The following is a 17,632-nucleotide window of genomic DNA, read 5'->3' as shown; positions in this document are numbered from 1 at the left end:
ACAACAGATTCAGAACTTGGCTGCCAGACTACTTTTGCATATCAAACCGCAAGACCACATCTCCCCTGCCTTGAAAGCCCTGCATTGGTTAATGGTGGCCAGAAGATCCACGTTCAAGCTGCTTTGTATCACCCTCAAAGCAATAAATGGAATGGGACCGCTTCATCAGGAATAAAATCACCAAACACATTCATCATAGGAACCTCCGGTCTACAGTGGCACCTCACCACAAAATACTAAGATACAACAAAAAAAACACAATCTTCTCTGTTCAAGCAGCCAAAAAATTTAACTCTTTACCTCCCAACATAAGAACCACCGACAACCTCCTTATCTTCAGAAAACTGCTCAAGAATTGGCTTTTCCCCACATGAGCACCATACGCAAACAGAAATATACAGCATATCCTTCTGTACATAAGCATCTATTTGTACTATAGATAGGTACCTATATATCTGTATTGCTTTATATAATCATGTTGAATAACTATTTTAAAAAAAAAGAATAAATGAATTTTTAAGTACAACACTTGAAAACCAGAGTTTATCGAATGCATCCTTAATCCTCGTATACTTACTTCCTTTATGCATCTATATACCTCCTATGTACTTGGATATATATATTTATTACTTTCCTCAAAAACAAAAGTGCATATTCAATGCACTACCCTATACCTCTATCAATATCTTTAATCTACATCTACGTACTTCCTTTATGCATCTAGAAACTTTCCATGTGCTTATGGATCTATATATTTATTTATTTATTCTAATTCAGCATATCCAATGCACTACCCTATTTCTCACCCTATACCACTCTCAATATATCTTCTACCTCAACTCTCTGACGTATCTCAAACCTCTTTCTACTACTCTTTCCAATGCACTACCCTATTTCTCACCCTATACCTCTATCAATATATCCTCTAAATCCACTCTCATTCATCTCAAACCCCATATTACTACTATGACCCCCAAAATAGCCCTTTCTAGACTCTCCCCTACTCTACCCCTTCTTGCACCATCTGACACCTCTTTTTACTATACTGATCCCCCCCAAACAAGCCTTTCTAAACTCTCCCCTTCACATCCCTTTTTACTCATCCCAAGCCTCCCACTACTGCTATGACGTCCCAAAAAAGTAAATCTAAATCCTTCACTCTTCTATCCCTCCACTATCATTTTCAATCAAAATAACAGACCAACATGTCCACTTATCAAATTTCATATGTCACTATACTAATTCACCACTAATCCTTTATAGGTTCTAAGTAGTGTGCTACTTGCTGAAAAATGCGCTTCAACACCTCATTAGGTGTAGCAAGCACTATATAAATGCAACCCTTTTTCCCTCTTCTATCCCTCCGCTAACCTTCTCAATCCAAATAACTGACTAATATCCACCACTCAAATTACTTTCATATTTCACTATACTTATTTACCACTAATCCTTTATGGGTTCTGGAGTAGCCTGCTACTCGCCGAAAAAGCGCTTCAACACCCCATCAGGGGTAACAAGCGCTATATATATCTATATGCAAACCTCTGTCCCTCTTCTCTCACTCTGCTACCCTTCTCAATCCAAATAACTGACTGACATATCAAGAGCCACTCAAATGACTTTCAAATTTCACTATATTAGTTCAAAACTAATCCTTTAATGGGTTCCGGAGTAGTGTGCTACTTACCACAAAAGCACTTCAACACCCCAACAGGGCTAACAAGTGCTATATAAATGCAAACCTTTTTCCCTCCTCTATCCCGCTGCTATCCTTCTCAATCCAAATAGCTGACTAATATCCACCACTCAAATTACTTGCATATTTCACTATACTAATTCACCACTAGTCCTTTATGGGTTCCGGATTAGCAAAAAAGCACTTCAACACTCCATTAGGGGTGACAAGGGCTATATAAATGCAAACCTTTTTCCCTCTTCTATCCCTCCGCTATCCTTCTGAATCCAAATAACTGACTAACCTATCCACCACTCAAATTATCTTCATATTTCACTATACTAATGCAACACTAATCCTTTTTGGGTTCTGGAGTAGCGTGCTACTTGTCGAAAAAGCCCTTGGACGCCTCGTCCGGGGTAGTAAGCGCTATATAAATGCAATTACAATACAATACAATACATAGGGTCCACAACCCCACCCTGTCCTGTTTGTTGCAGTACCACATGACGGTGGTGTTGTCTGTGAACACCTGCACTACTTTTCCTTTGACAGAAGGAAGGAATGCCTTCAGTGCAACACGGATCGCCCGGAGCTTCAAAAGGTTGATGTGGAGACCGGACTCTGTCGGAGACCAGAGACCCCTGATCTCCGCGTCTCCCAGGTGGCCGCCCCATCCCAGGAGTGACACATCTGTCACTACTGTAAACTCTAGTTGGGGAAGGGAGAGGGATCTGCTGCTGACCCAATCTTGGTTCGTAACCCACCACTGCAATTGACGTGCATTCCCCTCCGAAATCTGGACGACATCGGAAAGATTCCCCATATGTTGCGCCCACTGGAACTTCAGGTCCCACTGGAGAGTGTGCATATGCCACCAGGCATAATCCACCAGCAGGATGTAGGAGGCCATGAGGCCCAGCAGCCTCAGGGTCATTCTCACTGAAATCCGGGATAGAGGCTGAAACATCGGTATCATAGCCCGAATATCCCAGACTTGCTGCTCGGGAGGATAAGCCCGAAACTGCGCTGTATCCAGAACTGCTCCTATGAAAAGGAGCTTCTGAGAGGGACTCAGGTGTGACTTCTGTGCGTTGATAGTGAACCTCAGCAAGTGCATGAGGTCTGCGGTAGTCTGGAGGTGGGAGACGACAGCCTAGGGCGAGCTCGCCTTCAACAGCCAGACTTTGAGACAGGGGAAGACTGGAACACCTGATCTGCGCAGATGAGCTGCGACCACGCCATCACTTTTGTGAACACCTGAGGGGCACTGGTAAGGCCAAAAGGGGAGCATGGTAAACTGAAAATGCTCGTGGCCTACTGTGAACTGTAGATAATTCCTGCGGGATGGCCGGATGGAGATGTGGAAATAGGTGTCCTGCAAGTCCAACGCTACAATCGAGGATCGAGGGCAGACAGGACCTAAGCCAACATGAGCGTTTTGAACTTTTCCTTCCAGAGGAAGCGGTTGAGGGCCCTGAGGTCTAAGATAGGACGCAGACTCTTGTCCTTCTTGGGTACCAGAAAGTAGTTGGAGTAACAACCATGACCTACTTCTGGCACAGGGACCCTTTCAATAGCTCCCTTGGCCAAGAGAGCTGCAACCCCCTGGCGGAAAAGGGCCAAGTGATCCTCCGACATGCAATGGAGTGCTGGTGGCATGGAGGGAGGGGTAGTCTCGAAGGGGAGGGAGAAGCCTCTTCGAACTATCTGCAAAACCCACCTGTTCGACGTGATGTTTTGCCATGGAGGGAGGTGATAGCAAATCCTGCCGCCCACTGGACTCTGGTGCCCCAGAAAGGTCGGACTAGGAGAGTTTGGAAGCTGCTGCAGCGGTGGGGGGGGGGGCATGGGTGGATTAGCCCGCTCACTTCTTGCCCCCAGATCCAAGTCGCTGAGTCCCACGTCCGCGCAGAGGCTGGGTAGCTTGGGTGGTCCTGTGACCAGATTGGGTGGAACGTGGTGGGGCACCCCTTCCGTAGCTATGAAAGGGGCTAAAGGCAGACTGCTGGGGCGAGAGGTTGCGGCAAGGCCCAAGGATCAGGCTGTAGCCTTAGAACCCTTGAAGCGATCGACCACTGAGTCCGCCTTGTCACCGAACATGCAACGGCCATCAAAGGGCATGTCCAGAAGAGTGGATTGGACATCCCCAGAGAAACCAGATGTCCTCAACCAGGCATAGCGCCACAAAACTACTGATGTGGAAACCGTTCTGCCCAGAGAGTTGGCGGTATCCTGCCCACACCGAATGGTTGACCCTCCACCACTGCGCGGGTGAGAACAGCCTGGGCCACCTCGGGGCACTGTGGCAGCACGCAACCGTATCCCACACCATATGGGTATAACGGCCCAAGAGGCATGCGGTGTTCACTGACCACAGCGCTAAGCTGGCGGAAGAAAACATCTTCTTCCCAAGGTGGTACAGCTTCTTGGATTCCCTATCTGGGGGAGCGGTAGGGAATGTGCCTTAGAAGACGAGGCTTGGATCACCAAGCTCTCGGGGCTAGGGTGTTGGGAGAAGAAAAGTGGGTCGCCCTGGCCCAGGCGTTGGCGTCGGGCAATCATCCTGTCCACAAGAGCCCCAGTGCTGGGCTTGGACCAAGTGTCCAGAAGGACATCGGTGAGGGCTTCATTAAAAGGCAGCAGAGGCTCCGAAGAGGCCGCTGCCGGTTGAAGTACCGCTGTCAGGCGGTTAGTCCTGACTGCCACTGTAGGAAGCTCCAGGCTCAAGGCCTCAGCCGCCTACACAACACCACTGCATATGAAGCTCCCTCCTTTGTAACCATGGTAGGGGGGAGAGCATGCCAAGGTCAAGGGAGTTATCCAAACCACTGGCATCACCCAGTTCCTCTCGCCAGTCCGGCTCTTCAAGCTGGTCAGCTGAAGGGTCTACAGACCCCTCCCAGTCCTCTTAACTCTCCTCTGGCTGCCACTCAGGGCGGTAGGGAACGCCAGGGATGAACAGCGGTACGAAGGTACCCTCTGGCGACGTTGGTCCGGCAACATGTCCAAGTCGGGGTGATGCTGCGCTCAACCCCAATTGGGAGCATAACCGACGGGGGCGTCGTCACTGGTATCGGCGCCGGGGAAGGTACCTGTATGTCGACTGGTGCCGATCTGGACCAGGCCTGGATCCTCGGGGACCCTCTGGTGCCAGAGTAGCTGGCATTGAAGGCTTAGGGCCCCCAGCCGAGTCAGTGGGGCCTGACAGCGTGCCGGCAGAGTCGGGCTGCCCAAAGATGCTGTGAAGCGCTTCATAAAAAGCTCGAACCTGGGCAGGGGACGCTCCTGCTCCAAGACAGGGAGGGAAGCATGTAGCCGTCCCAGAAGCGGGTTCCGAAGAGGGAGCTGGCAAGCGATGACGCTCCGGGTCCCGCGTCGCATCGGCCGACAGACTGGGAGAAGGCGAAGAGCGACGATGCTTCTTTGCCTTCTTCTTGTGCAGCGACTTACCCGAGGAGGGCGAAGACTTCGATGACGAGTGGTGGTGGCTATGCAACTGGTCCCTAGACCTTCCTCTCGACTGGGACCTTGAACTACACGGAGTGGAGTGCCAGGCCTCCAAGAGCTTTCGGGACCGCTCCCGCAAAGACTTCGGATTCATTGTTTGGCAGTCGGAGTTCGACACGGCTTGATGCCAGTTCGACAATGGGACATCCCTCGTGCTACCAGGAGTCGAAGACTCAAAACAAGACGCCGACAAAAGTCGAAAAAAGTTTCGTCCAAAAATGACTACGCGGCAAGCTCTCTCCTGGTCTGCGCTGGCTGGCGCGAAATAAGAAAGAACTGACGTCAGCGTGCAGGGGTGGCGTCTAAGTAGACACCGCAACGTCATCCCGGCGACCACAACGCCGATGACTGAGTCGACCGACGCCACCTACCGATGGGCAGGGGTACTGCTACAGAAAAACTCTCTGGATCCAGTCTGACGTAATTCTAAGGTAAGGAATCTATAACTAACCGTCTCTTTCAGATAGAAAATAATAACGTAATAACACTGTGGCCACATGTACTAACAACTCAAACAAAAAGAGAAGTACACGTATGGAGAGTCTTCGGTTGCATAGAAGAGTCATCACTGGAACATTATCGGCGTCAGGACCGATGTAGTGACCCTACAGAACATTTCAACTTGCTATAGCATAGCGAAAGAGTTACTAAATAAATGCAGGATACAATTAGCAAAGAATACCCTAGCTGAACTATCAGCGAGGTCACCACATAGACTGCAACTAAAAGAAATGGGTCTCTATTGACTCAGAGGAGAACCCAACACCTGAAGGCAATGAAAGATGCCCAAAGGATATTCCCGCAAGGATAAGTAAAGGAAAGAGATTCATTATCAGTGGAATCACATACAACAAGTTATGTATATATATAATCCCCTAAGTCTAATAAGAAGAAGTTCCCTACAATGGACACTAAGGGAAATATATATAAAAACAAATAAGCATACTGACTAATGCTCCAGCAGGAGGAGGTACATAGGTAAGCCTTCTTACCATCTGAAAAAGAGCATGGAGCTCATCCTCAGAGACCAAAAATCTACACAATAGGCACTAAACTCACGTAGGGTTTACAAAAGAAACAACCTGTCCTTGCCAGTGTTAAACAATAATACCTGTAGAAAACAGGAACATCACACTTGGGTGTGCCATCAGTGAACAACAGTAAAGCCACTACCAAAAATTGGTCATATTTTGTAAGAAATCAAAGACCAACTTTCCTCACACAACGTAGTAATGGGAAAGGAAGAGGTAGACAGTAATAACGACAGAACTAAGGGGCATGTTTACGAGAAAATGTCGGAGCGAGGAGGTGCGCCAAATTTGGTAGCACTGCGTTCCAACATTTTCAAAACGCAGGGATGCTCCGTATTCACATGAATACAGGTCACCCCTGTGTTTTCCCTAGCACTGGCGCTAAATGTAGCTGCCTAGCAGCAACGCAGACGCATTGCACCATAGTGCAAGATTGCCTGTGTTTCAGGGAATTATTGTTTAAGTGCAGGAAGGTGTACCTTCCTGCACATAAAAATCATTAATAGCATTTTGCTTTTTCTATGTATGCTGCTTAGAAAAAGCAAAAATAAGGAGAAATGTAAGTATTTGTCTGTTTCTCCATTCTAACGTCTGCTCTTACATGGCTCTGCCTCAGATTTACACCTCCTTGTAAAATCTGGGTCAGCGTCAAAAATGTGGTTGAACACCAACGGCAGTGCCCATTGCACGCCCCTTTCACGCTAAGTGATGCATGTAAAGGGGCCTTATTCACAAGGCTGCGTTAAGCCACAAAAAGTGACTTAACCCCACTTTGTAAATATGGAAAAGGGCATATCGCCACCAGAACGTCGCTAAAAGTTACGTTCTGGTGGCGATAATCCCTCGCAATTATGCCCTGTAATGTCCGCACCACCTCTGCTGTCAGGGAACTGCCACTGAGTTGTATCATCCTGCACGCCACATAGTACCATCAAATGGCATGCCAACCAGTGTCTGTTGAACGGTCTCTGAGAACCCAACCAAGCACGGCGATGGAGCACTACAGAGGAGGCCATAGCCCTAGCAACTGAATCAAAGGTATTCATACCACAACGTATAAGAAGTTTGGCCGCCTGATGCCCATCACTTAGCAAGCGAGCAAGAGCGGCACAACTTGCCTCTGGAATGGATGGTAATATACCTGCCAATGAATCCCACCAAGCATGAATGAAATGAGAAAGTTCACAAGAAGTATTTGTGGACCTCAAAGCCGAACTGGCAGAGGCAAAAATGTGCCTGCCGCAAGTATCCAGTTGCTTAGCCTCCCTATCTGGTGGGGTAGGCAAAACAGAACCAATATTTTGTGCAGCCAAAGCATAAGACAAGCGTGGTCATCAAGGGCCGGACGATGTCTATGAAAAGTGGAATGCTCAATAGGAAGGCCAAGATGTCAGATAAAGCTTCGTAATAAGGAAGCCCTGACTCCTCTCTGGACTGACTCCGGTGCAAATGTCCAACAAAGGGTCCCTGGACACAGCCAAAGATGGAAGTGGCATGTTTAAAACCTCAGCAACTCACTTCAACATATCTGTGAACAAGGAGCTTACCTCTGAAGCTAATCCGGGAGGAGATAGAAGGACCGAAGCTGGAGATGATTCCAAACCACTCGCATTTCCCAGCTCAAAAACCCAACTGGTGTCCAAAGGAGTTAGATCTGATTGGGAAACAAACACATCCTCTCCTTCACCTCCATATTCACTTGGTCGAGAAAGAACCCAGAATCGATGCCTGAGCCAGCCGGCTCTGTAAGTGCTACGTCCGACTCTGCACAGCGTCAAGCGCCGTCCAACACCGTACAGCGCCGTCAAACGCCCTGTTGTACTTGGCCCTTTTTGCAGGGTCATCCCTGAACCTTTTGCCTTCCTCCTCGTATTTTTTCTGACACAGTTTTGGTGGTTTTAGGACTCTGGGCACTTTATCACTGCTGTCCAGTGTAAAGTGCGTGTGCTCTCTTTGGTAAAACGTGGTAAGATTGGTCTACACCTGTTTGGCTAATTTAATTTACCTATCAGTCCCCAGTAATGTGGTATCTCATATACCCGGGGCAAGTAAATTAAATGCTACTGGTGGGCTTGCAGCGCTTATTGCGCCACCCACCAAAGTAGCCTTTCAAAACTGTCTCAGGCCTATGCCATTGCAGGGCCTGCGCATGCAGTTTACTGCCGCTGTGACATGGCACATAAAGTGGGTGCCACGTATGTGACCCCTTTTACTACATATTAGTCACCCCTAAGGTAGGCCCTCGCAAGCCCTATGGGCAGGGTGCATTGTAGGTAAAAGGTAGGACATGTGCCTTAACTGTGTGGCATGTCCTGGCAGTGACAAACAACCATTTGGGTGAGGCTGCCCTCTCATAGGAATGCATTGGGGGTTCCCTGATAAATGCTTCAGGGGTAATTCCTGATCTGAGAGGAGTGGAGTGGTCAAGTTTGGTATGTTTGGAATAGTGGTAATAAATGCTGTGCAATGGTGTTCGCAGATTTATTATCACTATTTTAGAAATGTCACTTTTAGAAGTGGGCATTTCTGTGTGATATTTGTCATTGTGCCTGTCTGATGTGTATTGCATGTCTGGCTCTGAAGTCACAGGGGCTGGGTGAGTCAGCACTAGGCTGAACAGGCCAATCTGCATTTGGAGGGGTGGGAGTAGCACCTGGGACTGAATGGGGCTGTGTCTGCCTTCCACAATGCTGGCTCCGCCCCCCTGTGGTGTGTCTGGACCAGAGCCTACACTGAAAAAGGGGGTGGTGGTGCACCTGTAGAGAAAGGTGTGAGTGCCCCCAGGACTGGTTTGGACCGGGCGCAGATCCCTGTGGCAGGGGGAGAACAAAGACACTAAGGGGTATAAGTATTGGGGCTATGACCCCATGAAATGGGCTGCTTGGAAGTGAACTGGGTCTGAAGAACACTCTGCCAGGAGGAACCGCCGCGGGACTCAGCTACTGCCTGCCGGATAGTTGGAGGGGGACTGCCCTCTACTAGGAGACCCTGCTTGCTGGCCTCCTGTTGTGGATGGCTCAGGAACACCAGTCTTCCAGGCGCTGTGCTTTGCTGATTTGGAGTTTCCTGGTGTTCCCTTGCTTTCCTGGATCTCCCTGCCGTACTGGAAGTTTCCAGGTGCGGTGCGCTGCTATTGCCTGGGTGTTGAGTGCCTGGCACTGACACTGCTCTGCATCCTGCACCCTTTTAGCATAGGGGAGCGTTTGATGTTGGCCCCAGGGAGCGCAGTGATCGTTTTTTCCCCTTCGTTGGGGGGAAAGCGTGGAAGGAGCCCAGGAAACGCAGTCCTTTATCCCCCGTGTCATGGGGGAAAGTGTGGGAGGAATGCGGGCTGATCGTGGCAGCACCGCCAACGGAATCCTCTCTTCGTGGCCCCCCCACCTCTTTGTGGCCGGAGAGAGAGAAGGGGGTGTGGCCGCCCTGCAGCGGGCTCAGCAAAAGCAGTTGTGCGTGCCATTGCGAGGCACCACGAAGGACACGCAACGCGAGTCTCCCAGGGCTGGACTGGCCGCCCGGAGTTCCTGGCATTTCGCTGACAGCAAGCGCGTGGTGAGTGCGGTGTTTAAATAGCCCGAGGCTAAAGCTATTCAAGGAAACCAAATGAGCCTGCTCGTCGGCTGAGCGAGGGCTGCAGGAACCAAGAGCGTAGCCCAGCAACCCATGCCACCGGAGACTTCACCGGAAGACAGGCAAACATCTGTGCCTGGTTATGGGTGGAGCTAGGTCCCAGGAAGCCTGATTGCGGGCGAGGCTGCAAGTGAACGTTGCAGGCATCGGAAGCCAGGCGGCTGTTGCCTGGTTGGGCGGGGCTCTCGTGAGGAGTGGAGAGCCCCGCGTGGGCCCCAAGTGTGGACGGAAATCGGGCCGTCCCAGAAGCTGAGACGCGAGGCCGCAGCGCCGTGCCCTGGGCATTGAGAAACCGCACAACAGCATTTTGAAATCTGACTCGCTGGAGTGAGGGTGAGTCCAGCTCCTATGAGGGAGGGGGGGGGGCTAGTGTGATCCCATTCCCCATCAGTAGCAGCTGCCCTGACTGTTAGTGGGCAGCAGCCTTGACCAAGGGAACATACCTGGCCAGATGCGAGAGACCCTGCGAGGTCGTCCCGCTGGAGCAGACTGTGTGTGTGCATCCCGCCCTCAGGGGCCGGTACAGGCTGCATTTGTTGTTGACAAGCTTTCCCCCCAACGCCTGCTTGCAGGACTGCTGGGTCCATTAAGAGAAAAGGGTGAGATGCACCCTCTGCCCCCTGTGCACCACACACATTGTTTTCGCTGCAGAGGCAGCTAGGTGGGCCAGTTTGAAGGCTCCATTGAGAAAGGAGCATTTTGGGGGAGAGCCCGGGATGGGGCCCTAGACACTCCTGTGTGACAGCTTGCACCCTGTTGGGGCTTTAGGAAGGTGTGCCACCTTTTACCAGTATTTGCTTTGGTGCTCTGCTCCTGTTGCTACGACATGTGTTGTGCTGAGCATACCTGTGTGCCGTGATTACTGTGGTGCCCTGTTGCCAATAATGCTTCGCACTGAGGGGCATCAATAAGTCAGGATGTATGCCTAAGAGGTTATGCATAATGTGTTTATGCCTAGAGTTCAGGCCTAATGTGTTTATGCTTAAATGTTACTGATGCATAATCTATTTGTGCTAAGTAATTATTGGTTGTTGATTACTTACCAGGTTTGATGGTTCTGACAGCGGCCGGATTGGCCCTGTCCAATGTGTATAATCACCTGTAGAGTGATACCGAAGTGCCAGGTGGCACAGTGTATATATGTTATTGCATTCTAATGACTTTTATGAATAATACAAAGGCTATTTTTACATAACCTTGAGTGGAGTTTCTTTTGTGGTGTGCCTAGTGTGTCGCTGCTGTGTGAGTATGTTGCGCAAACGCTTTACACATTGCCTCTGGGATAAGCCTGACTGCTCGTGCCAAGCTACCAAGGGGGTGAGCAGGGGTTATCTTCAGTGTTTAACTCCCTTGCCCTGACTAGAGTGGTGGTTTCTGCCTGGCTAAGGCACTTGCCCTAGCCAACCAGAAATCCCATTTCTAACACGCCCCCATTGGCGTCGGAGAGGGAAAGTGGTGAGGTGTTGTGCTGCGCCATCATCGACTTCGGATGAACGCCCACTGGCGCAGTAAGTGGAAGCCTCGGAAGGCTGTGCACCACCGGTGCAGGTAACGAGGTTGGTTGTTCGCAGCCAAGCGACAAAGGTGGAAACCCTGAAGGGCTGTCCACCGGCGTCAATATGGACCTGGCCTTCTATGGCCTGACTGACGCTAAGGGTGAACCTGTGGGCATTGTAACAGTCTCTGCCTCTTGCACCTCCTTGGGCGAAGGCACTCCAGTGGAAGTTGTAGACCCAAAAATCATGTGAAGAGAATAATAATATTTCCCTGATCTGGGTTAGGGTCGCCCTAGCACCAGAATATGTTGGGAGGTGCAAGGCAGACTTCTTTCCACTCCACAGGGGAAGTACGGGTCCGATGTGGTTTAGACTGCTTGTGCCTTGACTTACCGCGAAATGAGGACGGTGAATTACGCCCACGGGAACGGCCCCTCGAACGACCCCGCTGATGGTCCCTGGAGAGCAAAGGTGACTGAGGGCTACGTGACTCCTTAGAGGTCTTTGACACTTGCGCCGCCAACAGCTTCATCCGCCGCTCCATAAGCACCTTAGGCTTAAGCAAATGACAGGAGTCAAACAATGCCGAATCATGGTGCTCACACAGGCATCACATACAGATGGAGTGGGGGTCCGTGAACGACATCTGCTGACCACAGGACCCGCAAGCCTTAAAACCTAAAAGCTTGAAAAAGGAATACTGTTTCCTTCAACGAAAAGCAGTTGAAGTCGGACAAAAACGGTCTGGAAGCACGTAAAAGAAGAAACTGATGTCAGTGCGTCAGAGGACGTCTGATATAGACTCCGGTGACGTCACTGACGTGGTAGACGTCGACCTGGAGTTATGCGACGCCGCCTACCAACACCCAGAAGTGCTGCTGCTGATACAGTTCCGGATCCAGTCTGATGCCTGTGGATAGTTCAAAAGTTAAGGAGTCTGCAGCTAGGTGACTATCAGATAAACCTTTACCAGTGCAGCCAACCTAAGTGATGTAAATTGGCACAAAGTCTTGATAAAGTATTTACTTTCCAGTGCAAAACGTTTTTGTGCAGGAAAGTTACCCTAAAAGTAATACAAATAGCTCGTGCTGCTCTGGGTTACTTTGCATCCAGGGTGCACCCATTGAGGGTACATGGTACACTGCCGCTCATGGTTTTTGATGCAAAGCCCTATAAAGTAAAATTGAAAGACAGGAGTTTGCGCCAAGATGCAGGTATTGACAAGGAAACATGATTTTATTTCTCCTTTTTTTTCCAAACTGCATTTGTGCTGCACTGTATAGCACACATCCAATGTATGAGACATTTTAAAGCTAGTCTAAGCATAGAATATTGTAATGCAAGGCTACCCTTCCAGTACAAAACCTGTGCTAGACATCACCTACACACCTTTGCGCTATTGTGCAATGTGTGTGTCTGGCACTAGGCAGCCTGTTTGTGTGCCATCGCTAGGGGAGAGAACAGCAGTTCTATATCTTAGTAAATATAGCTCTGCAATGCTCTCTCAAACTAGCGCAATACAGCACAGCGGCTTTGGTCTCTTTCTCTCTCTTTCTTGCTGTCTTGATACATATGTATATGCGTGTTTTCTCTCACTTTTTGACAACCCGCTCTCTCTTTGCCTCTGTGTCATTCACTATTAATCTTTCTCCATCTCTCTCTCCACCTCTTGCTCTCTCTTCTTTCTTTCTCCTACTGTTTGTCTTTCTCTACATCTCGCTCTTTCTCTTACTCCTCTCCAGTTCAGTCCCTATCTTTCACGCTAACCCTTCTCTCTCCTTTTCCCTCTTTCTCTCATCTTTCTTCATTTCTCTCTTCCATCTGTCTCTTTCTCCTGTTTCACTCTCCTTCCTCTCTTTTTTCAGTCTTCTGTTTCCTTCCCCCTGTATTTCTCTCTCACTTTCCTGGGTCCTGATCATCTCGTCTCTCTTTTTCTATCTTCCACCATACTCTCTGTATCCTTTATCTCTATTCTCTATCTCACGACCTCTCTCCTACTCCCTCTTTTACTTTCTAACTCTCTATCTTTAAAGCCAACCTCTTTTCCTAATCATGTCATAGTTGCCCCTTTGTCTCTCTCATTCTCTATTACTCTTGCCTGCTCTTTCATATTTCTTTCTCCCCTCCTCTTTCTCTATAACTTATCCATGCCTGGTAACCTACTTCTCTCTCTCTTTGTATACATCTTTTCATGCCTCTCACTTTGAGACCCTCTTATTTACATTTGACTCTCTTGTTTGTTCTCCCTCACTCTTGTTTTATCTTTTTATATCTTTCATTCTCCCATTTTCTTGCTCTCCCTCTGTCTAATGAGTGTGTGTGTGGGCGCGCATTATTCCAGGCCCTGCCTGTCCGTCTTGCCCTTTTTCTTTCTTTCATTCTTTCCTCCTTTCTTTGTCAGTCTCTTTCTCCTTTGTGCCACCTTTTCTGTCTCGCTCTCTGTATCTGTTTCATGCCCTTTTTCCCCTCTCTATTTCTTCAACCTCTCTTGCTCATCTTCTTGGTAGCTATATTTTCATTTTCTCTTTCCCTCTTGCAGACCACAATCACATAATATATCTTTCTCTTCCTCAATTGCTCTTCCTGGTCCTGTTTGCCCCCCTCACTCTTTCGCTATTTCGTCTGTCTTACTCACCCAGTCCATATTCCCCACTCTGACTTTCACATTTCCTCTCCCTTTCTCTTTTTCTCTCTGGTTCTCTCCTTCATTCTCCTTTTCTCTCATCTTTCTCACTTTCCCTATCCACCTTTTTGTCTTTCTCCCTCTTTTCACTCCCATTCACTCGTTCTCAAATTCTCTCTAATACTCTCACTCCCCTCCCACTTTCTCTTTTCACTTTGTCTTTCTCTATCACTCCCCCCTCTTTCCATGTCAGTCTCTCTCTTCCTCCATTCACCTCTCTCCCTTCATGTTCCTCTCTCTCTCTCTCCTCAGAAGAATACCAAAAAACGTAACTTCGGGGTAAAGCGGTGGTAGGTAAGGAATGATTAATGGTGTATGGTAGATGTAAGGAATAATACACCTATATGCTCGAATGTATGTATATGTGTGATAGGTGCAATTCTATTTCAATGTAACCCAAAAATGACAGGTTAAAATCCCAGCTAAGCCAACTGAGCCTTTCATTATCCAAAGGCTGTTGAAATTCCTACCCCTCTGAATGTACTTATTAGTGCTACATAGAAAGTGCTGCTGTTGATTGACTCATTCTCTTCCTTACTTCTTAAGGTATGTTATTCGTCCGGATCCACTCACTCTAGCCTCCAGTAGAAACAGCCGGAAGCCTAGTGTTACCCGGTCAGATGGACACTCTTACGACACAAAAGACAGCACCCATCTGTGAGCCTGGAGCATTGTAGAGGACTGTTACCTTGTGCCATGTGCAATACTCTTGCCTTTCTGCAGTAGTGACTAGAAAGGCGGGAGGGAGGAGAACCACCACTGTGAAGTACACCATACAAAGATGGCGGCCACTGATCAACATATTCCAGCTTCTCCCCCTCCTCTCGGAAGCCACAGCTTACACTGCCAAGCGCATTCTGCCAACTCGTCCTTTCCCTGACTGTTCGTGCAGGTCTACCCAGATGCACAGGGTAGCAGCAGTTTCATGGCTGCTGATAATACTTGCTCTACACAAAGGATGATCTGGAGGCTGGAGTTGCACCTGGAACCTTACAACAGGTTGGGGTTTACAGGACAGGCGTGGTGCTCGCCGACTTATGGAAGGGAATGTTGAAAAATCATAGACTTTCCATCCTTGAACGTATCCCGCAGTGCCTGAGAGAGACTATCAAAGACTGTCACCCATTGGGGGTTCTCTTAAGTACCTCCCACCTTGCAGATCCATTCTGAAGGGTGGCTATGATGACTAGAAATGATATGTCACTGTTTTAAATGCACAGTTACTTGGGTCTCTAGAGACTTCTAGGTTTTCATGGTGAGACACATGGGGCCATGAGGGGTGATGAGGATGATGATCATCATAGTGGGGAGTGGTTATCAACACTAATGAAAGTAAACGATGTGAGAGGTGTTCTTTGAGTATGCGGAAACCCATCACATGGTGATGGTGGACTTGCCATTGCCATCTATGGAGGACAGTTGTTTGATGGTTTATGGGGATGCTATAAGTGTCCACTGAACTCAAGTATGACTGGGCTAAATCGAAGCCATTGCCAGTTATGGATGAAAAAGTATCTTGCAGGGGAAATAATTTAAGGCTGAGCCAAACATCCTAGTGTGTTTAATGGCATAGTTTTGCATCCCAAAGAATTTGGAAGCCTTTTGCATGATAGTTACTCATAGTCAAGTTCTTTGGAAAGAACTAGATGGTCTGTTGTGCCAAGGAATGTCAATGCATGAAATGAACTGGAACAGAGACCGACGAGACCTGTTGTAAGTTAAAGAATGGATTCAGGGTATTAAGCTCTTGTGCCTGGAGGTATTGGGCACCAATCAAACTTCCACCAGGTCGTTTATGGGGAAGCTCCTAAATCTTTGAACATCTAATGGTAATGAGCTAGAACCTATCCCTGTTCTTCCAACTAAAGAATGCCAACATGTTCAACAGTCCACTTGATCAATTGAGAGCGATTATATTTAAGTTTTGGTCCCCAGCGTAACAAGCCATTGGGTTCCTTAATTGTGGGATGCTAGTTTCTTCTCTTACCATAAGCAACATCATTGGTTTGTCAAGCCACTTAGTGTGGCTTGGCAATTATTCACTTATTATCCTCTCATTTTTCATTTTTGCATGACTGTTTCACATGGGTTGCAAGGCTATTTACAAGCTCCTGGGTACCCCAAAATACTTAGAACCATGGCTGTGCACAATCTGTTCTACCTCTTAGCTTTTCCCCCTCCTATGAATGCCATTTCCAAGGATGGAAATTAAATGGTTTGGAGAATGCAGCGGGAGGGTCTATCTGTTGAACGGCAGAAATTCTTACCTTTTCTCTCTCCCTCATTGTCCCCGGCACATGATCTTCAATAACTTCTGGGGGTGTTTGGTTTCCCTTCTGTTAATACCCTTCCTGTGGCTAACTTGAGATGTTGTTATATGTAGGCCCTCTCACACCACCTTCTGTAGTTTTGCTGTTCTAATTGTTTCAAGTCTGGCAGTACACTCTTTTCACGTAGTATCTGACAAAGTCTAATGGCATCCATGGATACTGGATGAACTGTGTGATTCCCCTTCACAACTTCTTCAGGTAAACTATAAGATTGGAGAGGGCTGTGCTTCTTGGGATTGTGCAGTATGCTTCTCTTGGTTATACATGTCTCATTACTTTATTACTCTTCACTGCTCGTAGTATCACCTTGGTCATGGTAAAAATTATATTCACTTTCAGATTTTTCCACTTCTACAGTTAGTAGAAGAGGCTTGTTTCTGGATCTTGTTCCCTCCTCTATTTATTTACTCCATCTTGTTTGTTGGCATTGTCCAGTGACTGTCCTATAGAGTTAGACATAAACAGTCACACATCGCCAACTCACAGAGGCTAGCTTACTACACTGTATCTACTGGCAGATAGATCAAGTTCTCTTGTGTCTAAGCTATAGTAGAATGTTTGAGACTGTATTTGGAAAAAATGTTAACCTTCTGGCTTGTGCTTTATATGTAGGTTGAGGTTGTATATGATTTTCTTGATGGCCACTACCTCGCTGTACCTGTACAGCAATACCATCATTTTTACTCAAAGTACACCATCAAGGTAATGTTGAAATGTATTGTTTGTGGCATGTGTAGCTGTAGATACACATGCTGTGCATGTTCCTGACATCTAGTTTTTGGCTCGGACGTGTACAACTTGTTTTTCTTTGAAGAAGTCCTTTTGAGTCATGAGGTATAGTGACTCCACCTATAGCTGGTAATGCTCATGGCCATAATCTTCATGGTTAGATTGTTTTTTCTTCAACATCGGTGTCAGACTCTCTGGGAGCTCTGGTACAACACTGTGTGGTGTTCCCACAAGGCCCTTGAATCCATTTCTCGTTGGTAGAGTTTACAGTCTTGCTTACACATCGGCCCCCACCATCACGTATTCCTTTTGACTCTGCACCGGAGTCAACGTATCTCCTCCGTTTAGGGCCCAGCCCCTCCATCAGTTCTGCATCTGAGAATGTCTACATGATGGAAAGAACTTGGTTCTGTTTTTGCCCCACTTACCACTACTAGTACCCGGGGACAGACCTGCGCAATGTCTGTAACCTCTATTTGTGCCCGACCATCAAGAGGTTCTCTTGTGCGTTGTACCTCCTGTTTTGGCATAAGAAAATGATTTAGACCCGC

The 17,632-nt window shown here is 48.0% G+C and overlaps 1 protein-coding gene across 1 annotated transcript in view; it reads left to right on the top strand.

Moving 5' to 3' along the window:
• The window catches only part of LOC146833056 (potassium channel subfamily T member 2-like), a 783,113-nt gene extending 767,049 nt beyond the window's left edge, over positions 1–16,064 (top strand). The window contains exon 30 of the mRNA XM_085599884.1: positions 14,569–16,064. Coding sequence (XP_085456010.1) covers positions 14,569–14,683 — 115 coding nt within the window. The 3' untranslated portion in view covers positions 14,684–16,064. The remainder of the gene's footprint in view (positions 1–14,568) is intronic.
• Positions 16,065–17,632: the final 1,568 nt, after the last annotated feature.

Source organism: Triturus cristatus, chromosome 4_2 (genome assembly GCF_964204655.1).
Source record: "Triturus cristatus chromosome 4_2, aTriCri1.1, whole genome shotgun sequence".
In the NCBI taxonomy this organism is placed as follows: Eukaryota; Metazoa; Chordata; class Amphibia; order Caudata; family Salamandridae; genus Triturus; species Triturus cristatus.
Note: the sequence above shows the minus strand (reverse complement) of the source record. Positions and strands in the feature narration are given on the sequence as shown.